Source organism: Sorex araneus, chromosome 3 (genome assembly GCF_027595985.1).
Source record: "Sorex araneus isolate mSorAra2 chromosome 3, mSorAra2.pri, whole genome shotgun sequence".
NCBI classification, from domain to species: domain Eukaryota; kingdom Metazoa; phylum Chordata; class Mammalia; order Eulipotyphla; family Soricidae; genus Sorex; species Sorex araneus.
Genome location: NC_073304.1, coordinates 62106247 through 62134176, shown reverse-complemented (window position 1 = coordinate 62134176; position 27930 = coordinate 62106247). Strand labels below are relative to the sequence as shown.

Sequence of the window (27930 nt, the reverse complement as noted above, 5' to 3'; positions counted from 1 at the left end):
CTTTAAGGTATTCAGAAGGAAAATGTTTTTTTAGAAGTCAGAAAAATATAATAATAAAGGACAGTATGAAAAAGTCAGGTGTCAAGGAAGCCAGAAGATGGTTCAATGGGCTGAATGCATGCTTTGCAAGTAGGAGTCCCAGGTGTGATTCCCAGCACCTCCTGAAAGTAGCCCGAGCACCACTGGGAGAAACCCCAACCACTGTCCTGGATGTATGCCTGAACAGGTTGTCAAGTGGTCCTCCTCAAAAAATACCAGATATTGGGACCAAGGAGATAACTCAAGTGTCAGGGGCACATTACACTTTATCAGGCTCCAAGTTTTATTCCTGGTACCACCTGGTCCCAAGCACTACTAAATATTGCCATGGGAGACCCTGAACAGTGCCACTAGGACCATAGTTACTTTCAACCTGCTGGGACAAAGAGCAGACCATTAAAGGGCCCAAGCATTGAGCTGTCTTGTCTGACTGGCCAGTAGTGTGGAAGAGGCTGTGGACCTCCTGAGCACGACCTGGAATGCCCCATAGCCCCAAGTCAGCTGTTCCTACTAATTAAATTTGTGACGCAATGACTACATGTGAAAGAACTGCAAATTAACAACTGAAAAGAGATTTTAGAGCAAAGCACTGACGTGTACACAATCACAAGTAATTTGTTGAGGATAGTGCTAGTCAAGAAATCAGTCTTTTGACTCTAGAATCTTAGGCAAGCTTTCTCATTGATAAAGTGGGGAGAGTAATTAAAAATGTTTTGGGTCTGCAAACTGTAAAATGAGAGGAGACTAGTACCTCTGGTACTTTATTCGTACCATCTTCTGGATACAAAATCCCAAAAGGAAAAGTTTATACTAAATTCAGATGAAAAGGTCTGTTATTATGCCAAGATTCCATTAAATTACTGAAGATGTACATTTAGATTTCAAACAGAATCAAATACATTTCTCCTAAAGCTGAGACAAATTTTGTCCTTTAGCTGAAGGAAATATGGTGTTTTTTAAAAAATGACACTGGCTTTCTTCTTAATACATTTAGAAAATTTTCTAAATAAAAAGTCAGATATTTTCTCAGAAATTTCACATTTATGCCTTTATGCTCATTATTTATTATTGCAGCATGTAATGAATGTGTATTTGTGTTTCTCTCATAACTGACTAATGAAACTCTGTCCAGAGGCTAGAGATTATATTCATACACTCCATGCTTCTTTCTATTAAATTTTCTGAGACTAAGCAAAGAATAAAGACTACATAACTTTTTCTATAAAAATTCCTAAGAATGTCACAATAGTGGAAATTTATCTTATCAATACCAAATTGAAGATCCTTCTTAAAATTGAATGTTGAAATGGGTAAATTGGAGCTAGAAAGATAGTACAGGGGTTAAGGCATTTGCCTTCCATGCAACCCAAGTTGGGTTCCCAGAACCACATATGATCTCCTGAATGTGGTGAGGAATGATGCCAGCATACAGAACCACAGTAAGCTCTGGCCACCACTGAGTTTAGCCCCCAAACCAAAACACCTTATAAAAAATACCCAAAAACAACAACAAAACACCCAAACTAAATGCTGGCAAATATATGAGCTTCAGTAAAAGTAAAATATACATTCTAATCTTGTTTTACTGATACAGCATTTTTCTATTCAAAGAAAGTCATTAAAATTACTAAGAAATTCTGGTTTTAAAAGTATTTCCCAAACCTAGTCCTTTGAATATTAACAAATTTGATCATTATTTTAACTGAAGTTTTCTTTCCCTAAACTTTTGTTCCCACATATCTAAATATCTAAAATTTTGAAGAAACTTAGGGAGAACAAAAGGTGGGCATGCTCTGCCATGTGGGAGGCCTGGGCTCAACCATCTAAGCACTACCAGGCACAAGCCCAAAGCACAGAACTGCGAAGAGCCCTTGATCACTACTGGCAATACCTCTCCCCACTCCCTAACCCCACCCCCCCCCCAAAAAAAAAAGAGGACAAAAGCTTTTGAATACAAACTTTTTCTATCAATAATGTACTATAAAATTAAAACCAAAACACTTGTTTTCTTTTGGGACCATTCCTGGCATTGCTCAGGGGTCCACTTGGGATACCAGTGATTTAACCAGGTCCGGCATGGACAAGACAAAGGCCCTGTCCACTGTACTATCTCTCCAGCTCTGCAAAGTTTATTTTGTTTCAAGCTCTAAGCAAAATTCTTACACTAGCATACAATACTAATCACATAAAATCAAAGAAGTAACTTGACCTGAGAACAACATCAGCATGTGAATTGATTCTATCAAGCGTTAAAGACACACCTTTGTCGCTAAACTGTATTTAGTGTTTTCTATATACAAGATATTGTACTACGTGTCTTACATTTATTAACTTATAATTTTCATGAAAACTATGAAGTAGGTGTTATTTTCATTTCTCAAGTAAACTAAATGACTTTCCTTAAGTTATTATAACTAAAGAACAGAGAGCTAAGATTTGAAATAAGGCAAACATAATCTCATGTTATTAGTCTCTTGAATATTTCATTGGTAGAGTATTATTTTTAAATTTTTATACTAAATTATAAAGCAGGAGTATAGGGATTTATCACTATAAAAATGATCACATTAAAATTCATCGCTTAGCCAAATATACAAATATTACACAGTAAAAAACTGACAGTTGTACTGAATTTCTTAAATAAGAATCAACTTCAAAACAATTTAATTATACTACTTTACACCGAAAAGCACTCTATATTAAATTGTTTTAATTTAAAGCACTAGTTACACTGAGCGAACAAAACAAGAAAAAAGTTTTAAACTGAAAAAAAAGACATTCAGACACTGGAAAAATGCTTCCATAAAGACTACAGTATATTAGAACTGTAAGGTTTATCTCTAAATTTTTAAAAAATGTTTAGTGTTACAATATTAGAAATTATTTCTGGATTAACAATTTTCTCTATTGTTTCAAAGACATATTTTCTTTGCTATTTTGAAAAAGTGTAATATAGTTTGCAATGTACAAAATTTGGTTTTCACTGAAATTTATGCCAAGATTTTTGTCTTACTTACATTATTAAAAAATTTTTTTCTTATTACTTAAATAACTTGTCACATAGTAAAAGCTTAATAAATACCGGTAGAAAAAAGATTTTATATTAAAATTATCAGGTAGTTCGCTGATAGTATAAAATGTATAAAGATTTATAAAGATTATATAAAGGTTCAATATTAAAAAGTATCAGAATAGTTCCCCCGAGAAAAATTCTCTTAGGTGATAATACAATATATGACTAAAGACTAACAATTTCTAAAATGAGGTTCAGAATCAAATGCCAAAACCCCTTTCATGGAAGTAAAATTTTCTTCTCAATCATAAACATAAAATATCATTAATATCTGCACCAGCTCCTGAATTTTTTAAATCGTTTTTGAATTTATATAGAAATTGGTGCCATTTGAAGTTCAACTTGTTTTTGGAACTACCTATAGGTTAGGAAAAACAACATATTTTTAAGACTAGACATTCGATTAGTAAGTAATTCAAAGCAGTCACTGCATCACTAAAATTATTTGAAAAAACTGAAAAAAAACCCCACTTAGTACTTAGTTTTAGAACTTTAACATTTAGACAATTAAATGATCACCATTTTTCATCCTAATATTGTTTCTCTGACTCAAATTTCTAACTTCTGATGCTGAAAAACTATGATTTCACTTATTAACATGCTACATAAGGGGATGTGTCTCTGGAGCACTACTTTTCGGGAGAGGGTTCAAAACAGTGCTCAGGAGGCTTGGGGACCCTTCCCAGTGATTCTCATACACCTGGGCTGGAAGTTCTATACCAGAGCCAGGGATGCAACGGTGCTCAGACCACCCCCAGTGCCAGGGATTATCAAGACCTCTAATGGTACTTAGGGGTCTCCAGAGCAAAACTTGGGAGGTGATGATGGCCCCCTGCAGCTGCACCTGGCAATGTCTGGGGGACCACGTGGTGCCAGAGATCAAATGAAGGTCAAACCAAGGTCAGCTGCACACAGGTCAAGCATCATAACCACTGGCACTACCTCTCAAGTCCTTGAGCTATGCTTAAAAAAAAAAAGCCAAAAACTTATTTTAGAAAAAAAAAGTTACCTAACTTAGAATTCTACTAGAAACAGCAAATTACAGGTATGAAAGTTCTAAAGATTATCATTACATACTGATGACCAGAAAAATATTTCTTGGTTGTCTGAAAGAAGCCAATTTGTTTGACAGGAAAATTCTCCTCCTGAAACAGAATTTAGAACATTTAAAAATTAAATTTCTAGAAATTTAGAATTTAGAAATTTCTTAAACAGAATTTAGAAAAAGAATGGGGCATGAGAGATACTATTGCCCCTTTCTTTTGTTTTTTGGGTGATACCCAGGGACTCTGGGATTACTCTCATGGAAGTGCTAGAGGGATCACTCCCAGCAGTACTTGAGAGATGAGGCATACCAGGAGCTCCTGCGTGTAAAGAACACAGTCAAGCCCTCTGGGGTACCTTCCCAGCATGGAGATATTCTTTTCTTACCTACAGTCAGAAAAAATAAATAGAGCAAAATATTTTGCTTGACAGAACTCAACAATGTGGGTAAAATGTTCACTCAACCAAATATTGCAGAGGAGAAAAACTGTGTGGAAGTAGGGTACTCTGAGGGCCAGGGAGTTTGCTCAATGGGTTGATGCACATCTTTTGCCTGAAGGAAAGCCAAGTTCAGTCACTGGCACTGAAAGCTCCTTATTCCCCCCAACCCCAGCCCAAACACTGCCAGGAAAGATCCCCGAATATTGCTGGGTGTAGCACCCCCTCCCCACACAAAAAAAAAAAAAAACACTGAGAAAAGCTGATATTTTCTTCAACTTACAATAACTGCAAGGAATACACCAGCCAAAAAGTGTTCTTTTGTTTTTAGACCACACCTGGCGATGCTCAGGGATTACTCTTGTCTCTTCTCCCAAGAATCACTACTTCAAATGCTCAGGCAACTAAATGGGTGTCAGGGATCAAACCTGGGTAGGCTGTGTGCAAGGCACTGTACATCCTGTGCAACAGTTCTGGTTCTTCTAACTCTTAATTATGTATACCTTTCTGTGTGGGAGAAATCTCTGGTCTAAATGAGACAGGGGATGGTAAAAGAACTGGCACTGAAAATACCAATACCAATAACAAAATCCTTTCCAACACCTATCTGTCTCAAAAGGTAGAGAGACAGATTAAAAAAAAAAAATCTGCAGCTTAGAGAGTAGTTACTGTGGAGCCTTCCTAACCTTTCATGTTGAGAAAGAACAAATTCCAATATTCACTGTTACAAATTGCAGTAGAATTAATTTCAAAAGTAAATTGTCCTGTGGGCGAAAGATTGGGCCACACTCAGCAGTGCTCAGGTCTTATTCCTGGCTCTGTGCTCAGGGATCACCCCTACCATGATAAGGACCCATGTAGTGCTGTGAATTGATATCGGGTTGGCTGCATGCAAGGAAAGTGCCTTACCTAGTGTCTATCTCTGCAGCCCTTCAAAGCTAATTTTTATATTTAAAAAATCTGTAATCAGAATGGAGAGATAGTACACAGGCTAAGGCACTTTCCAGCATGCAGCTGAAGTCAAGACTTGGCTTAAACTGGTACTACATATAGTCCCCTAAGCACTGTCACACAAAGAGCCAGGTATGCCAACCCCCAGAGAATCTATAACCGCATCCCAAAGTAGTAATTAAGACAATGACAGAAAAGTATCCAAGAGTGTACAATCAGGTATCTTTGAGCTAGCATCATACTATCTATTCTTAACACAATCTTGCATCTGCCTAAAAAACAGAACACTATGATTTTATTCATACAAAATTAAAACCCATCAAATCACAATGTATGAGGTCAGAAATAAAAAAAACTGATTATATGGGGAAGAGGTACTGACTTGCAAGTGTCACTAGGGAAGGGAATTTAGGGAGCAATGAAGACATTCTATATTTTATTGGGGTGATGGTTAATAGGGGAATGTATACTTACCAAAATGTACTGAATGGAACCTATACCTATTGTATATTATTGTGAGTTAATTAAACCATACTAAGAGAAAACTATCCAAGACCTTGAAATCAAAACCTAAGGCAGTTTTGGAAAACTGAACAGGTTTTTGAGGCTCATTAGAAATTGGGTTTTCAAAAAATTCTTCATTGTTTAATTAAAAATGAAGTTGCTCTTAGAATTCTATACACTACTATAGGCCAATACAATACAGAGATTTATTCCAAAACATCTTTAAGATTAAGAACTTTTCTTAATTATTCATTCCTATTGCTTAGTTTCATTATTATAGATGATGGAGAATGTCTTATTCAAGATTTACCATCTTGTTGTGAAAACAATGGGAAAATAAAAGTAAAGCCTCTGAATCTTATCTTCCAAGTCATCTTTTAGTGAGACCTCTGTAATAATATAAATATACATTACTACTTCTTTAAACCACCTGAGAAGGAAAAAAAAAATCAAAGAGAAACAGAAAAACTAATTGGTCATTTACAATGGACATTGGCACAGCACTAAACTTAGCACTTCCAGAATGAACTGCAAGGACAGCATTAGAGTTCAAATAACTCAAAATGTTGATTTCTCAACCACTTTCCCAATTCCCACATCCCCCAAAGAAATTAACTTTGAAGAGTTTATTTGATTAAGCAAAATTTGAAAGCAAAGAATTAAAAAGTGAAAAGATGGTGCAGAAATTAGCAGAGGTGGCACTACCTGAAAGCTCATCAGAAAGGGGAGTGAGAACAATATCAGGCAAGAAGGGTTTGGAAGTATGGATCAGAACAGGAGCACTTTTAGCACTGCGAATATAGGCCGATGGCAGAGCACATTCACCAATGGATCGGCTTCTCATGGCTTCAAAAAAGGAAAAGAAAGAAGTGGGGAAGGAAAAAAAGAAGAGTGACTATAATGAAAGGCTTGTGTCACAGAAAAAGCAGCAACAGAGAAAACTAAAAGATATAAAGGAAGGAAATTTTAAATTAAAACATTTCAGCACAGCAAATACTTGCAAGCTGTAAAAAAAGAACACGTACAACATTTTAATGTAAATTTTTTGGTATAAAACATAAAAACGCCTCTTATTATTAGCAGATACAATGATACTGATATAATGATACTGGTTTGAAAAACAGCAGATACTATAATTAGCACTATGTTCTCAAAACAAAGGGTTGAAAAGGTCACTGAATAAAAACATTAAAATGAACTCAATTATTATTAGCTCAAAGAAATTCGGCACCATTTCATCATTTCTCTAGGCAATTCTGAGTCATTTTTATGAAGCTAAATTCCAAGAACAAATCACTCCTACTTTTATACTCTTTTCTATTAAAGTTTCAAAGTCATTCCTAGATCTTTTTTAGAAAATTGCATGTAATTCATAATCTAAAGGATTAAATTTCAGCATTTGTTACTGTTAGAGAATCCTTAACCAAATTTGTATTTCTTATTTATATTAATTATAACAATATACTTTTGAAAAGTTGAAACATTTACAGAAAATAGAATTGCAATCTGTATGAATAATCAAGTTCTTGAAAATAATAGTTTTTATTTATTCAAACCTTAAGCATATTACATTAAAAAATTTAAATGGGTTACTTTTTAGAAACTGTATTTATCGTTGTATCTGGTAATTTATTAAAAGGATAAACACCAGTTCATAAAATTAAAGACAAAATTTAGTCCACTTAGAAATAAACAGGCTAATACCTCCCAAAAATTTTTAAACATCAAGGTTAGGGATTCTTGAATAGATGAATTTATGTGCATTGCTACACAGAAATATAGATCTTGAAAGAAATAATACCAAACATTATCTGGTATAAAAGAGCTACTTTTCTTTTTTTAAGAGCGAATATTTTTAAAAACAAGCAAACAAACAACTCCAACTGCTAGTATGTTAACCAAAGTTCCAAAGTCCTGGCTTTTCCTGGTTAGCGAAGCAGCTGGCTTCCCAATGCCTAAATTCTCAACACCGAGAGGCCCGCTGCAATGTGCGATCACTGAAACAGCCTCTCCTCTACTGTTCCCTCAGGCTGCTGGCACAAAGAATTGTAGACTTTTCCCCAGAAGCTTCATGATTTTTCACAACAGCGTGACTTTGCAAATTCAAAATATACTTGGTCTCTTGTTCTTCCTGAAAAATTCTTTCATGTTTAAAATGTCACCTCACTGTAAAGTTTTTCTGATTCTCAAACAATTGACTTACTTTCAGTACAGCAAGTAACATCATAACAATTATTGATTTTGCAAAGTTTACAGTCTTTTATTAGAAGATAACAAGGTTTTTGAGTTGTTTTGTATAGTGCAGTACCAGGAATCAAACTCTGGACCTCACATATGCAAGGTGAGTGCTCTGTTGCTGAGCCGGATCCTTGATCCAATACTGTATGTTTTTTATGTCAGTCTCCCAACATGCCAAACAAAAATTATACCTTATTTTCTATGTCTGATACATGAGAGCCTAATAAATCCTCATATTTGTATTTGGGGAGACTAGCACCAAACAACTGAAAAACAAAAGCTTTAGGTATGAACCTAAAGAAAGCCCCCACTCCTCCCAGAAGGTACAATATTTCATAGTTTAAAACTGGAAAAACATATCAATTTTCTAAATTTTATGTTAGGACCATAAAAACAAAAGTTTCTCTAAAAGCATTTTTAAGGTAAATTTTCGTGCAGAAAGTCACAGAATATTAGAACATATTAAAATAACCTCTCAGTGTACAACTTGCCATATAATGTGTCAAAGATAAATATATTTTATAGTAAATATATTTTATAATGGAATTCATATACAAATTTTAGAATATAGCTCTACTCATGTTTTCCACTAGCTGCTTTTCCTTGTGAAAATAACTGACAGTTTTATAATCCAATATGAAATAAAGGTTACGCTGACTTCAAGAGAATCACCTACTAAAATTAGTCATAGCAAAGACATAAAAACTGAGGTAAATCTTGAAGTGCTGCTTATTAATACAACTGGTAAAGGATTGTTTAGAGTTGTAACACAGGCAGTTTTTCAGGCATTTCTTTTAAAACTAAATTATGTTAAATTTTTAATTCTAAATAAAAGTTTTTTCTCTTTTACCTTGGGTTAGATAACTCCTTGGCGATAACCATTCCATTGTTCATTCTTTAACAATATGAAAGAAGAGCTTGGACATTTCTCTTGAAACTCTTTCCATACTTTAGTAGAGTAAATTATTATAAATCCCTATAAATTCTTCCCCAAAATGCACCCCTTCATTTGTTTCTATAATATAGGTCTTTAAAAGCACCTGAAAATATGCCAAATGCATAATGCTGTGTAATTCTTATCACAGAAAGTTTACTACAATGAACTACTAAAATTTTCAGGATTGATTCATCTAAAGCTTAAGTCAAAGAATCTTTTTTTTTCCCCAAGTCACACTTTTTTTTTCCAAGTCTTTAAAGTTACTGATATCCTTTTTGTTGTTGCTAAGTCACACACAACAGAGATCTTTCTAAATCTGTAATATATTTTATGTTACAGAAGGCAAGGATGGAAAATATAATATTAAAAAGTAAAAATAAATTTTTAAACTTAGAAGCATGCTAAATCTCTAAGGATTCCTATCTTCACCCTCCAAAACAAATGTAGATGCCCTCCACATAAATCCATCTTGGATCATATATACATTATATTAAAAGCTGTAGCCTTCCTTCTAGAGACTGCATATAACATAAAAGATTCAAAGAGTACAAATGTGATAATTCTGTAAAATAAATAAATAAATAAATAAATAAACATGAGGAAAGTAACTCTTGTCTTATTTTCAAACTGCTTTACATTTTTTCTGGTTTATAATTAAGTAAAATTAATACTATAGACACTGTTCTGTCCATTTTGAGAAATAGCTTTGAAAGTCTCCTTAATTAGATCCAACCAAAAGTATTATAGTAAACACAAACTAAGAAAAAAAAATCTGAAAACAAAAGCAGAGATATTTTCTCCAAAGTTGAATGAGTACCAGGACCTTAATCACAACTGTAATCAAATTACTCATTTCTGCAATTATATTCTTAACTGCAAGTCTTAAACTCAATGCACTCTCGTTTAACATTTGTTGGCATAGCCAACTCTTAGGGTATGTTAAGAAAATCTACATTTTTAAAATTAAATAGTAATAAAGTTCTCTTATGAAGCCTACCTAGATGTGTGTGTGTTGGCTCTACACTCAGGAATTACTCCTGGTGGTGCTTGGGGGACCATATGGGATGCCAGGGATCAAAACTGATTGGCTGAGTGAAAAGCAAGTACCCTATACCTCCAACCCCCGTGTGTTTAATATTTTTAAAGACAAAGGAGTTGGGTTTATTTTGTTTTTCTTCTATTGCTTTTTGCCCCACATCTGGCTATGCTTGAAACTTACTCCTGGCTTTGCATTCAGGAATCATTCCTGCAGGGATTCAGGGAACCCTAAGTAGTGCTAGGAAGCAAACACAGGGTGGCTGTGTGCAATGCAAGTGCCTTACCCACTGTACTATCTCTCTCTGGCCCCAGATATGTTGTCTCTCACTGAAAAACAAATTACAAATTTTCTCAGCAGAATTCCAATTTGAAAATTCTAGAAAGAAACGAATAAAATATATCTTTAAACAGCATATAACCAAGTAGCTTTAATGTTTAGAGAAATCTGATGAATAGTGAACATCTCATTTCCAAATATTAACATTTTGCATTAGTATGGTACTTTTGCTACATTGAGAGGCCAATGCTAATACAATCTTATTAATAAATGTATAATGAAAAGAATATATATACCATTGTAATACTCTACATAATAGTTTCACTGCTCTAAAAGTCCTCTGTACTTGTACTATGTCCTTTACTTTTGACATTCCACAGTTTATTCACCTGTTGAAAGCCATCCTTATTGCTTACAAGTTTTCATCATTCTGAATGAATCTGCTACAAATACTTGTGTAAAGGTGCTTTTGTGAACATGTGTTTTCACATAATCTGTAAATACCAAGGATGACAAGAGCCTATAATAAGAGTTTAATTTTGTGAGTACCAAACTGTCTTCTAAGTCACACTAACAAAAATTCTGCACTCCCACCACAAATGAAAGTAACAGTAGTACCTTCATATACTTGTCAATATTTTGGATTTTACTCACTCTGGTGGTTTTGTAGCGGTGTGTAGTAGTATGTCAGTTTTAAGATAATTTAATTCCCAAATCTATGTATTTACTTGGGTATTTATGTATAAAATCTACAAAAGTCTATTTTGTACTGTATTTAACAGGACAAAGTTGGGATGCAGATAAGCTATAGTATCTCCATGTAATAAAATCTAATGTATGAATTTCAGTATTTTCTAATATGTAATCATCTTTAAGAGTTACCATTATAACTTGACTTCATTTTCTAGCACTACCTTCTTTCCTCCAAACTTTAGTAACTCTAGCCTCCTTACTCTTCTTCAAACACACAGGCACACTCCTATTCCAGGTTTTTACTTTTCTTTGTGCCATGAACAGTCTTCCTTTAGATATCTGCTCTCCTTTTATTCAGGCCTCTGTTCCTATAACATATGATCAAATAGAATGTCACTGATGTCCCTATCCAAAACAATCCCATTTCTCCATAATTACATTCTCTAGTTCCTTAAATTACTTCACTCTTTTCACAGTGTTTAGTACCTCCTAGCATGTTCAATGATGTACCCATATGTTATTTGTGTCTCCAGCATTTAGAACTGCCATCTTCAATGGCCTTTGTTGGCTTTGTTTACACCTGTATCCTTAAAGCCTAAAGTACTGTTTCCATATTGTACTTAAAATACATTTTCTATTAGAATATGTAAAAGACATGGTTCAGAGAAGGGTATATATATTATTCTATATGTCTGTACAGATCCAAAGCATCTTAAGAACAATGTCCAAAAAACTGGTAATAGTACTTATTTTAAATGACAGAAGGGTACAGAGAGAACTGATGAAGAAAAGACTAGAACGCATACACTTTGCCATATCTTAATTTTGTGGAGCATGGGGCCGGAATCGGTAGGACACTTGCTTTGCAAATGCAGTCATCAGAATCAATCACTGGCATACCATATGGTTTCACCAAGAGGGATTCCTGAGCACACAGCTAGGAGTAAAACCCTCAGCATCATGGGGAGTGGGCCAAAACAAACAAATTAGGGGAGTGGGGATTCTGAGGATTACACTCATGATCATACATACAAACAAGGCATGTGCTCTACTATTGAACCACATCCCCTGGCCCAAACTCCAAATTTTAACTATGTACATTCACTGGAAGGTAAAAGTCAATTTTAAAATTTAAGAAAATTTACATACAAAGAACATCCAAATTTAATTTACCATCCCTTCTAGCTATTTTCCAACTTTATGCATTTATCTTTTTTATTCTTTACCAAATTATACAATGCTTTAACTTTTTATTGAGTGGTTATTTCATCAAACATGCCACATAAGGTTGCTTTGACAAAGATATGAGAGAGCAATCACAGCCATGCATGACTGAAGATCAGTAACTTACAGCTTTCCAAAAGATTAAAAAGAGGGGCCAGGGAGCAAGCATAAAGGAGTACATATGCACAAGATTCCAAGTTGATTCACAAAACTACATGTCTCGCCAAGTACCAACAGACACTTGGTGGCCCGTAAGGATGGCCAGGCATGGCTCTAGTGGTCATCAACTCTACATCACCAGGGCAAGAATGAAACCATCAGGCCTGCAGGGCTGGACTACAACCACCAAGAGGAACCCACGGGTTCCCTGGTATAGCTGGAAGGCCATATACACACAAAAGATTAAAAATTTTAGAAATATGCCAACAAATTAGCAATGATTATTTCCCAAAGGGTAGCTAGTATCTTTGTTTCCTTAAAACTTTCTACACTATGTATAAATTCCTTCTATAATCAGAAAAAAAGGAATTAAGAAGATTCCACTTTTAAGTAAAATCTTTTTTAAATGTAGGAGTACTGCTATTTTTCAGCCATTGATTAAGCTGACTGAATTGGGCATAAACTCCACAGTAAAGTAAAATTTTTAACTTTAAAAATTTCTTTCTAGAAAATTCACTATTTTCAGTGACCTTAATATAAAAAAGATATCCATTTGATATATAGACTACATTTTTCTAAGAATAAATAACTTTACACCAACATACATTAATTTTAACCCACCAATATACTTTCCCCTTGTATCATTTTTATTTTTCTTATTTCACACATAAAATAAGCATAACTTTACAGGCAGAAGACAACTGTGAAAATGTGATTCCTGTAAAAGATTTTAAAATAACCATTTTTCTTTTAAAATCATTAGCTCTCCTATTCTCTTTCTTAGTCATGCTACTTTCTTTAGAAATGTAATTCTTAACATTTTAAAAGTAGCATTTTCTAGAAAACATATCTTTCATAACAGAAATCTTAAAATAATTTCAAATTAATATTTTTTACTGATAATAACTAACTATAGCCATACCAGCACAGAAAATTATTCTTCCACTGAACTACAGACATTCAAGTTTGAATGACTTCAAACAATTTTGCTTCAGGCACAAGCCTTTTGATTCTGACTACACAAATGTACAACTAATGTCTAGAAAATCAGTAAAATTTTTAAGTCTGCATGGCCATTTACCAATAAATTGGTAAGAGAAGAAACTAGAACAAAGCCCTCTTGTTTTTTCATTGCAGCATTTATTCTCTACAATTCAAGTTATTAAATCACTGAGATGCAAAAGAATAAAGCGGCAGCTAGATTCACAGGACGCTGAACAATAACTGCAGAAAATCTTCCCATCACTGCTCTCTTGCTATTTCCACGAGTACGGAAATTCTTATTTGTTCAATGGAGCAAGAACTTAGCAATAGATTCCTTCCTGGCCTCAGCTGTCTTCAGTGAAAGGATGATTTCTCACTGGAGTTTTACAAAGCAATTTAACTATGTAATCAACTACCTTTGCTTGTGAGTATATTCACTTAATAGGAACCAGACAAATTAATGTTTGAGTTCTATAAGTAAATTAGTAATATTTCTTTGAATCTGTAAAATAAGTTCAAAATTAATGATGCCTACAGTAAAACAAACTACATAAAAACAATCTAATAAATTTTATTGTGAAAGAACAGAGCACATTATTAGTCTCATAAGTACTACAGAAAAAAATTTTTGTATTTAACAACAAAAATCCCTTAAAAACTGCCTATTTACATACATTTTACTGAGAAGCAGAAACTCATTACCATGTATAATTCTCATGATTTTAAAGAGTACATACCCACAGTTTTCTGCCGGATAATACTCCTTGCCTTTTCAGTTCCTGGAGAACCTGTGGTCGTTGCACTTCTCTGTCTCATGGGGGCCTGGCCGGGTTGATCACGACTCCATCCTCTAGAAAATGACTTGTCCACAGAAACTTTCTGAAATTCATGTCCAACACCTAGAAATCCAAGTTTTCAGTATCAGTACACTGTCACCTGATCAATAATCATCTCAAATTTCTATGTGCTACCTCGCTTCAGATTCTAGGTTTACTAATAAATTTAAAAAGCCACAAGTCAAAATGGTTATCTACTGTTAAGGCATTTTGAACTTTGTTTTATGTCAAAATCATAACCTAAAGATGATGCAGAATTAGAAAACTGCATCATCAATCAGCTATTATAAATTCTCTGCCACCCACTTGCTCTGAAGTAAGATGGAAACACGAAAACAAATGATAAGAACTGAGCTAAGCAAAACCAGTCTTGTGGTGAAAATTACTAAATCTCAACTTGCCCTTAGGAGTCACTTGAGAAATAGAGCAGGACAAAACAGTTTGGTCACATACCACCATTGACAATTGATTTAGAATGAAACTGACTCAGATGTAATCTCTAGCTAACAATTATTCAAAGTGAAAATTATGGAAACATGTTCATGATAAAATCATGATGGTAATGTCCCTCTCTCCACCTTTTAACATAAGAGAGATACAAAGTTTATTGTCTAAGGAATGTTCACAGAGTTAAAGCTGAAAAAGTATTTTTAAAAAAATGCTAGAGTTATGGAGATAGTTAAAGGGCCAGAGCACATGCTTTGGACCCTTGAAGTCCTGAGTTCAATCCCTGGCATTGCATAGCCTCCCAATAGCCTACCCCAGCACAATGCAACACTTAGTTAGGTCACAGAACCAGTTGGCAAAGTACCATCAGAAACAGTCCCCAAACTCCCTGAGTATTGCTTGGGAGACTTCTGGGAAGAAAAACACAATTTCAAATAATTCTTTTTACACGGGTTAACAGGAAATCATCTTCTAGCTCTGAACAAAAATATATGTGCTTAAAATAAAGAATAATTTATATTTTTCATTTCATTTATGGAAGCAAATATTAAATATTCTGATACTTATTGAATCTGCTTGCTAGATACAGAACATTTTATCTCTCATTAAAATTGTTACTGATTTAAAGATATTTCTTGAAGAAAAGTTACAAATTACTTATATTATCTTATTCCTAAAAAATGTAAACCTTGAGGGTAAATGGAGGGAATAAAGAGAGAACAAGCACTCTGCTCTTCTCTTCTCCCCAGCTTGATCTTTCCAGCCCCGACAGCATAAACAAATCAGTTATCTCTGTGAACAACTCTTACCTTTTCCTTTGTGCTTTTTCTGCTTCTGTTCACTCAGCTTATCCAGTGGTAAATCACTGAGGTCCAAACTATATAAATTTCGAGCCAAAACCTTCGTTAGTGTCTCCATAGTCAGTGACCACTCAGTGGCTAACTCTTCCCAATAGGTCAACGACGACAATACGGATAGTAAGTCATCCCAAAGCTCTCGGGAGATATAAACATTCAGGTTGGCTTTGATCCAGGCAACTATAAGAGTCTATGAAGACATAATCGAAAGTGACAATAAAATTTGTTCACAGGTATTCATTTATAAAACAGTAACTTAAAGCAAACTCAGGAAAGAATTCTTCAGAACATGCTTTATGCAATCAAATCAGCATCTACTGTAAAATTTATTTACTCAATATTCTAGCAAGTGTTACCAAAATTGAAAAGAAATCTCCTCTAGAATTTTAACTACACTTTACACTGTATTTCATGAATGTTTAAAAATACTAATAAGGGGGCTGGAGCGATAGCACAGCTGGTAGGGCGTTTGCCTTGCATGTGGCTGACCCGGGTTCAATTCCCAGCATCCAATATGGTCCCCTGAGCACCGCCAGGGGTAATTCCTGAGTGCAGAGCCAGGAGTGACCCCTGTGCATCGCCGAGTGTGACCCAAAAAGCAAAAAAAAAAAAAAAAGTTAAAAAAAAAGAAAGAAATCAGTCTGTAACTGTACCTCACGGTGATTCATTAAAAAATAAATAAATTAATTAATTAATTAAAATGCTAATAAAATGCTGAGAGATAGTGCAGGGTTTTAAAGCACATGCCTTGCATGGAGTCGACCCCAGCAACATATGGTCACCCAGCTTTACTGATGCAGTCCAGAGGCTTTAGAGCACTCTGGATCCCGAGCACCACTGGGTCTCACCAGCCTGGCTGGCTGAGAATCCCTAGGAAAGGCTCTGGTCCTTCTGAGCATTATTTGGGAGACCATTTGCCCAGGATAGATTATTTTTAAGAGCTGGAGCAATAGCACAGCGGGTAGGGCGTTTGCCTTGCACATGGCCAACCCGGGTTTGATTCCTAGCATCCCACATGGTCCCCTGAGCACCGCCAGGAATAATTCCTGAGTGCAGAGCCAGGAGTAACCCCTGAGCATCGCTGGGTGTGACCAGAAAAAGAAAAAAAAATTATTCTTAAAAGACTAGTGAATTCAAGAGTTTGTATTGTGAGTCTGGCTTATGATCACATAAAGTTTAGATAAATAACACACATGAAAAAAATCTGTATAGCTAAAAATGAGATCTGAGGCTGCTTTTAACTTTGATATTAAGAACTATTTTATCAGTGTCTTCCACAGAGGCAGGCTGGGTCGAGGGTGGGGGCTGTGGGGTGGCAGGAGGGAAACAGGGAACATTGGAAATGGGAAATGAAGGGATGGGTATCGGAGCATCAGTGAAATCCAATCATGAACAACTTTGTAACTGTATATCTCACAGTGATTCAATAAAAAAGTTTTTTTTTTTTTTTAAAAAAATCCTATTTTATCTGAGGCTGAAGAGACAGCACAGCTGGGAGGGTGCTTGCTTTGCATGTATTCAACCCAGGTTACATTCCTCAATACCACATATTGTCCCCCTTAGACCCACCAGGAGTGATCCCCGAGTGCAGAGCCAGGAGTAAGTCCTGAGCACCATTGGGTATGGTCCCCAAACCAAAAATTTTTTAAAAAATTAATTAAAAAAAAGAACTATTTTATATATGTGTACATTTAATGTGTCATAATAAAGAAAACATTATTTTGTTCTCAATTTTCTAAAGAATCCCAAATACATTTTAAATTGTAGTCTATCTTAAACTTAGAAAACAAAATTATGATTCCTGTATAATAAAATAAAATATCCCGAGATTCAAATAAAATGAAGTAAACAAAGTTTTGTGAAACAAAGTAACACACATCCTTTGTTTTCCATTACCATTAAAAAAACTTTAAAAAATGATTTGTGGTGTTGTTTCTCTTAACAATCTCAGAAATTTGAAAACCTAAAAACATTTTTCACAGCAAATTAACTTAGCTCTACAAAGTCCTTTTAATATGAAATCATCTCTGATGCAAAAACTTTCCCCCCAGGTAACAAGTGCAGGACTGAAGAAATGATTTTAAAAAGAAAAGAAAGAAAAAAAAACCATTCATCTATTTATCTATTTTTATTGCCTGAAAAAGTGGTCCTGCAAGTCGACCTGCCAAAGTCATGTTTTTCTTCCCTTGGAACTGTAGGAAAGCCTGTGATGTCATCTTCAGTACAGACTCGGAGACTCTGAGCAACACAAGCAGCATCTGTTCCCTTGAAGTGAAAAGATTCATTAATGTTTTCTTTCTCTATGAGTTTGTTTCAGCTAAGGATTACCTTTCAAATTAACGTCTGTTATAAAAATGCTGTTGTCTTAGAGCCAGAGTAATAGCATAGCAGATAGGGTACTTAGGTTATACCAGCTGACCGAGATGACCCCCTATACCACATATGGTCCCCTGAGCCCTCCAGGAGTGATCCCTGAGCACAGAGCAATGAGTAAGCCCTGAGCACAGCCAGGTGTGGCCCCCAAACAACAAAAGAATCGATTATCTTTCAGAAAATTCAGTATAAAATATTTTTCAAGTTTTTAGAATTCCTTAAATATTTACATTTAAAATTCTAATTTGTCTTTATCAGTCATTTAAAAATCATTTTCAACCACAAAACCCTCTCTTACAATAAAAATTTATGCATAGGGTCAGAAAGAAAGTACAGAAGGTAAGGCAATAGCTTTGCTCTGACCATCACTGGTTGTGATCCAAAACCCTTTCAAAAAATTTTTATGCAAGAGTTGATCAACAGGGGTTGAGAACAGAGAGAACGTCCATCGTCACACACCACAAATCAAATAGGGACTTCAGGATGCTCTCTGGAGGACACACTTTTTTTTTTTTTTATATAATATAGATCTACCTCAGTGCTTGTCCATCTACCCTATTTTTACAATATGGAAAACCATATACTTTGATTTCTCTTCAAAGCACATAAATCTTTCACCTTTTACAAACAAAACACATGTCTAGTTTGTAAATTATGTGATAATTTTAATATTATTTGATCACAGTGATCCTGACAAGCAATAAAGAACGACTGATTTACTGCCTTTTCTAATTCACTTTAGTTTGGCTATAAGAAAATTTCATTTGAGCATACAGCCAGGCTAACAACTGAAATTACAATGTAAATATATGCATAATCTCTCATAATGCTATGACTCAATGGGAATTTCAAAACGTTTTAAATATCTAAAATTTTTATTTACATAGTATTCAATTATTTGACTGAACAGTAAACACTGAATCAAATTAAACTAAAACCAGATATTAAATATACAAAGCATATAAAAAGGAAAAAGGAGAGAGACTAAAAAGAGAACAGGCTAAAGTGATATCTTTACTGGTTAATAATAAGTTCTGCATTCAAATTGTAGCTCTGTGAACAAGTACAAGTGACTTAATCTACTTATTTCTAAGAGTTATAAAACACAGGTACTATCGACTTCATCATGTGCTACAGGAATCGAGAAAGACATATACGTAAAATACTTTAAAATAAATCTGGCACAGGAAGATTTTCCAAATAATTTACTAGTAATAATAACTCTTAGACTGAACTGTATTAATACTATAAAAGTTTTTAATAAAGACCTATTCTAAGCATAGTAAAATATAAAAAAGGCATACCTATTGTGAGCCAGCATTCCCACATTTTAAAAATGAGCCAAAGGTGGAAGATTATGTTTATAGAAGGATATTTCTTTTCTTTCCTTCCTCTAGTAACTGAAGGATACTACATAGTGGCTATATAAGGATTATTTACAAAAACTGTGGTGCAAACACGCATATAATATACTGTGCATGCAGTATGATGAGCCAGATATTCATCAAAAGACAAAAATTACCCCTAGAGTGTAAGCTTTTGAGCAACCTTTTAAAACACTTTTTAGTATGACTCTAAACATGATCAATTTTACAAATGATTGGCAATAACTGACAAACACAATCAATTTTACAAAAATTAAAAAATTTCCCTTTCGATCTTCCCAAAAGGGTGCTTTTCCTAAATAAATACTTCTTTCTAGAGAACCAGTAATATATATCAGGTCCTAAATTAAGAAACACAGAAAAATAATAATTTTTACTTTATACCTTTATATGTGTGTATACGTATGCATATGTACATGTATATAAATATTACATATACATATAAGCATATACATTTGATGGCTCTCAATTTACTGAGTTAAAAAAAACATTGAGGGCCTGCGCAATACTACAGCAAGTAGGGCGCTACCCTAGCACATGGCCAACCTGGGTTTGATCTCCCATATGATTCTCTGAGCCCACTAGAACCGATCCCTGAATGCAGGCAGAGCCAGGAGTAAGCCATGATTAGAGTCAAGTGTGGCTCCTCCCCCCACGCCCCCACCTCCACCCGCCAAAAAAAAAAAAAAAGACATTGAAATTAGAGATTAATATAATTTTGAGCAGAGCTGTAACAGGGTGTTTTCAAATACCCAGAGAACACAAGCTAATAGAAAACTAGGAGAAAGGCTATGTGGAAACAAGAAGGTAGAATATAAAGAACAGTATGGTGAAAAAAAAAAAAAAAATAGCAAGATTTAGCCATTCTACTATGCTGCTGTTAGAAAAGATAAAGTCATGACCTTTGCATTTAAGTGGATCAACATGGAAAGTATCATGCTAAGTGAAATGAGTCAGAAAGAGAAAGACAGACATAGAAAGATTGCATCTTTCTATGGATACTCATCTGTGGAATATAAAATAACAAAATGGGAGACTAGAACCCAAGAATAGTAGAGATAAGTACCAGGAGGTTGACTCCAAGGCTTGGAAGCTGGCCTCACATGCTGGAGGAAGGGCAGCTCAGATACAGAAGATAACACCAGGTTGAGGACCCAAAGGGGATGGGAGATGCACACTGAAAATATCGACTATAAACCAAACATGATGGTCACTCAGTGCCTCTATTGCAAACCACAACACTCAAAAGGAGAGAGAGACCAAAAGGGAATGCCCTGCCACAGAGGTGGGGTGGGGTGGGGTGGGGGGGACAGGGTGGGAGGGTGGGAGGGATACTGGCATCATTGGTGATGGAGAGCGGGCACTGGTGGAGGGATGGGTACTCAAGCATTGTATGACTGAAACACAAGCACGAAAAGTAAGTCTGTAAAAAATAAAAATTAAAAAAAAATTTTTTAAATTAAAAAAAAAAAAAGATTTAGCCATTCTAAAGAGAAGTCCAGAATACATATGCCAAAGAAAATCTGCTAAGCAATTTGATAAAGCTGGGAAGCAGCTTTTCCTATGGTACAGAGTGAAGTTAGGCTTGAGAAGTGGCTAGAAAAGAAGACAGAATGTTGACTTACACAGTCCTGAATGCCAGGATGAGGACTCATGCATTCATATGCTAAATTATTTTCTAATTCATTCATTCATACATACATAAATTTGTTTACTCTTAAAATCAAGTATGCACATAGAAATGCTTCATGGCAGGAGGAAGGTCATCATATGCCCACATTAGAAAGATAAAGCAAGGGGTCTTGTGGAAGTCTGATCAAGATATTTGAAATAAAGAGACCACTGTCATCATGAATCTTCAATAAAATGTATTCATTCAACAGAAGCCTCTAAAGTAAAAGAACATGTTTACAGACTTTACTCCTCTAAAAAAAACTACTACAATTACATAAATAACATCTTTAAAGGATAAGAAATTTTTACCAAGTCTTTTTGTCCATTGATACTTGCACCACCATGAACCGATAAATATTAAGAATGCGTTTACACATATCTGTGTGTTCATCCAGAAGATTCTTTATTTCATTTGCAGGTTCAAGAAGAAATATATTTGATGAGTTTATAATAAACACCTAAGATAAAAGAAATAATTAGCTATTCATTATAGACTGCCAATGGTAAATTCCTTATTTTTTTTCCCAAACAAATAAGGAATGCATCTCACTAAATCTACCAACTTCAAAGTCTATAATCCATAACTATGCCACAGGACCCCACTTGTTTCACTCGGGGTGCTCTGGGGGGGGGGGTGGAGTGAGATCCCTCCCCGACCTATGGGACCCAGCCCCCAGAGCTGAACACCTCCAGAACCCAGCCACCACCATGCTCATAGCCACTCTTCACATGCTCGGGCTGAGCCTCACCCATGAGTGAATCTATTCCTGGACCACTCTGTCAATACTTCAAACCACAGACCCTACCCATACTCCAAGAATACTGCACCACATTTGGTAGGGTTCAAAGTAGGAGGCTACCAATCTTAGAGGGAAACAATACATCTTTATTTAAATATATATATATATATATGTATATATATATATATAAAGCACACAAGGCTCAACCTTTAACAACTGTAAGTGATCCCATAGAAGAGCTGAATGGTCCCTGGGTGAAATACAACAATCTCCACAATCTTTCCCCTACGAATACTTTTTTGTAGCATCTTCAGTGTTTTTTTGTAACAGAACAATATAAAATATATTACTTCGGTTCTCCTTTGGGTCAGGGATTGGGGTTCGGGATGGAAACATCTGAAAAATGGTGGTGGGAAGGTATAATGGTGGTGGGATGGGTATTTAAATATTAAATGTAATGAAATATTGTGAACTACTTTATAAAATAAAAAAATTTAAAAAATAAAAGTCTATAATCCTACTTCTACCACCTGCTTGGTACCTAAAAGTTTAAACCCATCAAATTTTAGCTTGGTGAAACCTAAGAAACTACTTTAAGATACTAAAAAAAAAAAAAAAAGGACCAAGTATAAAAAATACTGTTTTTCATAACAAAAAAAAATTGGAGGTTTGAGGGCTACACCTGGTAGTACTCAGGGCTTACTCCTGGCTCTGCACTCAGGGATCACTCCTGGCAGGCTTGGAGGAGCTGTATGGGGTGCTGGGGGATCGAACTTGGGTCAGCCACTTGTAAGGCAAGTGCTCTACCCAGTGTATTATGCCTTTGGCCTCAATAACTGAAAAATTTTTTTTTCTTTTTGGGTCACACCTGGCAATGCACAGGGGTTATCCCTGGATCTGCACTCAGGAATTACTCCTGGCGGTGCTAAGGGGATCATATGGGATGCTGGGAATCGAACCCGGGTTGGCCGAGTGCAAGGCAAACACCCTACCCGCTGTGCTATCACTCCAGTCCCAATAACTGAAAATTTTAAAAAAATCTTAATGCCCTCATAAAAATAAAAACAAACAATGCAAATAACTTAGGATGAAAGAGATCTAAATGTGTAAGAATTTATGAAAGAGATATTCAAAACCTATTTTTTCATGTGTACTGCTTATGTGAATACATGTTTTGATAATAACAGACTATAAAAACAGACTACACTATCAGTACTACAAGTTAGGACCAATTAACTTACCTTAAGTTAAATCATTTTAACTAATCACTGGCTATATTTTAGGATTGAGAACTAATTCATAATGGTGATTATGAGGAAAGACCCTCAGGGACACTTGGGAAGAACAGAACGTTACATCTACTGGGAATTTAGGGTTTTTATACCTCCAATACCCATAATTCTTTTTTTTTTTTTTTGCTTTTTTGGGTCACACCCAGCGATGCTCAGGGGTTACTCCTGGATTTGCACTCAGGAATTACTCCTGGCAGTGCTTGGGGGACCATATGGGATGCCGGGGATCGAACCCGGGTCGGCCGCGTGCAAGGCAAACGCCCTACCCGCTGTGCTATCGCTCCGGCCCCTCCAATACCCATAATTCTGACTTAAATCCGCTGCATGAACTATGTACAAAATAGAGTATAAAATCATGGGAGAAAAGAATATCAAATTAACTCTAAAACTGAAAAATGATAGCTTGATATATCAACCACAATGACCAAGTAAAGCAAGACAGACAGTCAATTAGAAATATAAGACATAAGACATTCTCTAAGTATCCAGCAGCAAATTTTTTAATGTAATCTTCATCACTACATATTTTTTAAAAATAAATTTAAGGGAAAAACAATGTAATATGGGTGATAAATTTATTATATTTAAAATTATTCTACACTAAAATACTGAGCTACACATATTTGAAATATTTAATGAAAATTTCCCCCACTAAGGGAACCAAAAAGTGATCCACCTGCAACACAGCCTGCGTTCCAGCTCGAATATTCTGTTCTGTGGCTTCTTCAGAGGCATTATAGATAACATCTTGGTAGGAACCATTTTTTGGCCAAGCAGAGTTTCGAACGTGATCAGCAATATTGGTAGAATTTTCCTGAAGCAAAGCAACAAATCTAAATTTCATTTAAAATGATTTGACATTTTATGTTCATTTTATGACATTTTATGCTCATTCTGGCTATTCATCACAATTGCCAGAATCTAGAAACAACCCAAGTACCATGAGCACATGACTAGATAAAGAAACTACGTTACATCTACTCAATGGAATACTACGCAAGGCCAGGAAAAATGAAGTCATAAAATGTGCTTAAAAATGGATGGATATGGAGCGTATCATGTTGAGTGAAGCGAGTCAAAGGGAGAGGGAGAGAAATAGAATGATTGCACTCATTTGTGGGAGATAACAAAAACAGAGTATGAAACTAATACTCAAGGACAGTAGAAATGAGAGTCAGAAGACTGGTCCATGGTTAGAAACTTGCCCCTAGTGAGGGGAAAGAGGTTAGGACAGAGAAGGGACCACTGTGAAAATGATAGTTGGAAATGGGCTAAAAGAATTGAGTGCTAAAAGAAGGTAAAGGGACATGCATGATTACATTTCAGTGTCTGTATTGCAAACCACAATGCCAAAAAAAAAAAAAAGTGAGAGCAAGAGTGCAAACCCTGTTATCACAATAGTATCAACTGAGGGAAGGAAAGGGGTAATAAAATATTACATAAGCTATTTAACTCTCCATGCCATTTGCCTATTCATAATTCCTCAGGCTCCCAGTGTCCAGAATGTAATCAAATCCATCACTCTGCCACAGAAGTCACCGAACAGTCTAGTATTTGTCTTTCATAGCTCCTTCCACTCTCTCCCACCTGCTCCCAGGTACTGTCAAATACAAGTATTCAACACATCTCTCAGATGTAACCGACACTGTGCAACTTCCTTCCCATTTATCTTTCTGCTTTTCATACTGAATTATCAAGCTGGTCACACCCAACAATGCTTAAGGGCTTACTCCTGGCTCTGCACTCAGGGACTCACTCCTAGGCAGGTCTAGGGAAACCATACAGGATGCTGGGGATTAAAACTGGGTCAGCTTCCTGCAAGGCAAAAATCTTGCCTATCTCTCTAGTCCCTCAACATTTATTTCAAATTTTGTGATATCAGAGAGTTTTGGGATAGGGTACTGCAGTTTATTATACAACACATTGGGGCTACACTGAAATTTGCACTAATTAAACCACAATCAAGTATGAGACATCAGTGGTATGAGTTGTCATCAACATGTTAAATGTTCTAGATTGCAAAACATATAGAAAGATAGTCTTCGCTTCCTACATAACAAGTGTATGTGCAGAGGGCCTGAGAGATAGTACAGCAGGAAAGGTGGTAGCATTACATGCAGCCAACCTGGGTTATATCCCTAGCATCTCATATGGTTGGTCCCCTGAGCCATGTGTGATCCATAATTGCAGAACCAGGAGTAAACCCTGAGCAAAGCCAGCTGTGGCCCAAAAACAAAACAAAAAGGATATGTGTGCTGAGTCAGAGAGATAATATAGCAAGAGAGGAGCCTTGCAAACAGCCTACCCGGGTGGCATTCCACATGGCCCCCAGAGCACTGCTAGGAGTAATTCCTGAGTACAAAGCCAGGAGTGACCCCTGACCATCACTGGGTGTGGCCCAAAAACCCAGTTCTACAACCTCTCCCAACATCCCACCAAAGAAATGTATGTATATTAATACACATTATTGCCTAATTTACACTTTTGTGAAAACTTAACTAATTAAATTTATACTAAAATGTATCATTTTATTCTACCTCTTCTCTTTTTTCTCCTTCTTCCATTGAGGTATCATGGTCTGTGACACTATCAATACAAGGTAATTCTGAAGAAGAGATCACAATTTCTTCAGGTTCTTGCATAAACAAAGGTTTTTCCTCTTGCTGGATCCATTCCTGATATACTTTTACCACTTTTCTCATAGCTGCTGCTTCACAAATTGGTAACAAAAATGCCTAGTGGAAAAAAAATAGAGACAATGAATTTTACTTGCCCTAAGTCGCTAATTTATAATTGCTAATTGCTAGCCCATCTTGTTATAAAATGTGAGATATTAACAACATTTAAATTAAACTCAACTCATTGTCAAAAATATTTGACTCCAAATAATTTATAAATGAGATAAAACATGCTTTTGGCAGACACAGTTATCAAAGTACAAAGAGTAAAGATTTAATTTTATAGAAATATCCACAACTAGGGGCTGGAGTAATGGCACAGCGGGTAGAGCATTTGCCTTGCACGCGGCCGACCCAGGTTCAATTCCCAACATCCCATATGGTCCCCCGAGCACCACTAGGAGTAATTCCTGAGTGCATGAGCCAGGAGTAACCCCTGTGCATCGCCGGGTGTGACCCAAAAACCAAAAAAAAAAAAAATCCACAACTAGAAATGAAAAAATTCTTGGTTTTATAAAAAAATTATATTCCTACAAATGCAAATACAACTTTTTAACAAGAAATAACATTTTTATAATGGATTTTTTGGGGGGCTTACATTATTTTTAGGATTACCACTACTTTTTTTTTTTTTTTTTTTTGCTTTTTGGGTCACACCCAGCGATGCTCAGGGGTTACTCCTGGCTTTGCACTCAGGAATTACTCCTGGCGGTGCTTGGGGGACCATATGGGATGCCGGGGATCGAACCTGGGTCGGCCGCGTGCAAGGCAAACGCTCTACCCGCTGTGCTATCGCTCCGGCCCCCAACCACTACATTTTAATAAATATTTTAATTTTAAAAAGTATGTCTGACTCCAAGTAATAAAAATTCCCTGTAACAAAGCAATTTGGTTCCACCTCCACCCACTAACAACAAACAGGAAAAATACTAAGAGCTGTTATTTTTTTATTATTGGAATGGTGGAGAGGATTAAACCATATCCAGTGGTGCTCAAGATTTACTCCTGGCTCTGTGCTCAGGGCTCAGGGCTGAGCTACTGACAGTGCCTGAGGGATCATATATGATGCTGAGGATTGAACACAGGTTGGCTGCAAGCAAAGCCAGCTCCTTAATATCGCTATACTATCTCTCTAGCTCCAGAGCTGTTTCATTTCATTCTTCACAAAGTAAAGTTACATAAAGTAAATAATAAGGCAATTCCTTAGAAAATTGAAGGGTCAGAAACGATTCCTCAAATATAAAGCTAGAGCACATGCTTTATATGTTGGAGGCTTGTATCTGATCCCCAGGACCACACAGTCCTTTATATTTATAGCAACTTCAGGAGCAACTTCTGAGCACAGAACCAGGAGTAGCCCCTAATACTGCCAGATGTAGCCCAACCTACCCCACCCCTTCCAGAAACAGCAATCCTTAGAAAACTGAAAGGAATCTCACCGTTATTCTTTTTCGCAGGTAATTTCTGAGTGATCTTAACTTTTTTTCAAAAGTACATATTTTTTCTTATCACAAAAATACTACACATAACCCAGCAAAAACTATTTACAATTCAGATATGCAAACAAAACAACAAGAATTCTAAAAATCAGTGCACATAATTCTTTCCTTAAAGTTCATGTGTTTGTACTTTCACTGTACTTCTTATTCAACAACAGAAATGAAATGAAATTACTTCTATTTTTCTTTGTATAACCAATACCTATTAATTTCAACTCTAAAATCTGACAGTTTCTATTTTGGAGTTATTAGTGGGCACATCAGGAGGTAAAATGATTTCATTTTATCAGAATGAAATATTTTTTAAAAATCAGCTTAAGGGGCTGAACTATAGTATAGCAGGTAGGGCTTGCATGCAGCTGACTGGGGTTTAATCCCTGGCATCCCATATGATTCCCTGAGCACAGCAAGGATTAATTCCTGAGTACAGAGCCAAGAAAAACTCCTGAACATTGCTAGGTGTGACCCCAAAACAAAACAAAACAAAAAAGCAAAAACAAGAAAATCAGCTTAAGATAATAATGAAAACTTTCTCTTTAATCTTATGTTT

General features: G+C 35.7%; 1 protein-coding gene across 6 annotated transcripts in view; it reads right to left on the bottom strand.

Annotated features, from left to right (window-relative positions):
• Positions 1 to 27930, bottom strand: part of RALGAPA1 (Ral GTPase activating protein catalytic subunit alpha 1) — a 211789-nt gene that overhangs the window by 127371 nt on the left and 56488 nt on the right. For 4 of the 6 annotated variants that reach the window (XM_055130478.1, XM_055130481.1, XM_055130482.1 and 1 more), the window contains exons 11-17: positions 25741 to 25938; positions 23880 to 24017; positions 21481 to 21629; positions 17875 to 18004; positions 15692 to 15929; positions 14337 to 14498; positions 6755 to 6895 (exon numbers count right to left, since the gene is read on the bottom strand). In XM_055130478.1, coding sequence (XP_054986453.1) covers positions 6755 to 6895; positions 14337 to 14498; positions 15692 to 15929; positions 17875 to 18004; positions 21481 to 21629; positions 23880 to 24017; positions 25741 to 25938 — 1156 coding nt within the window. The remainder of the gene's footprint in view (positions 1 to 6754; positions 6896 to 14336; positions 14499 to 15691; positions 15930 to 17874; positions 18005 to 21480; positions 21630 to 23879; positions 24018 to 25740; positions 25939 to 27930) is intronic. The other 2 variants (XM_055130479.1, XM_004612121.2) reach the window with 1 other exon arrangement.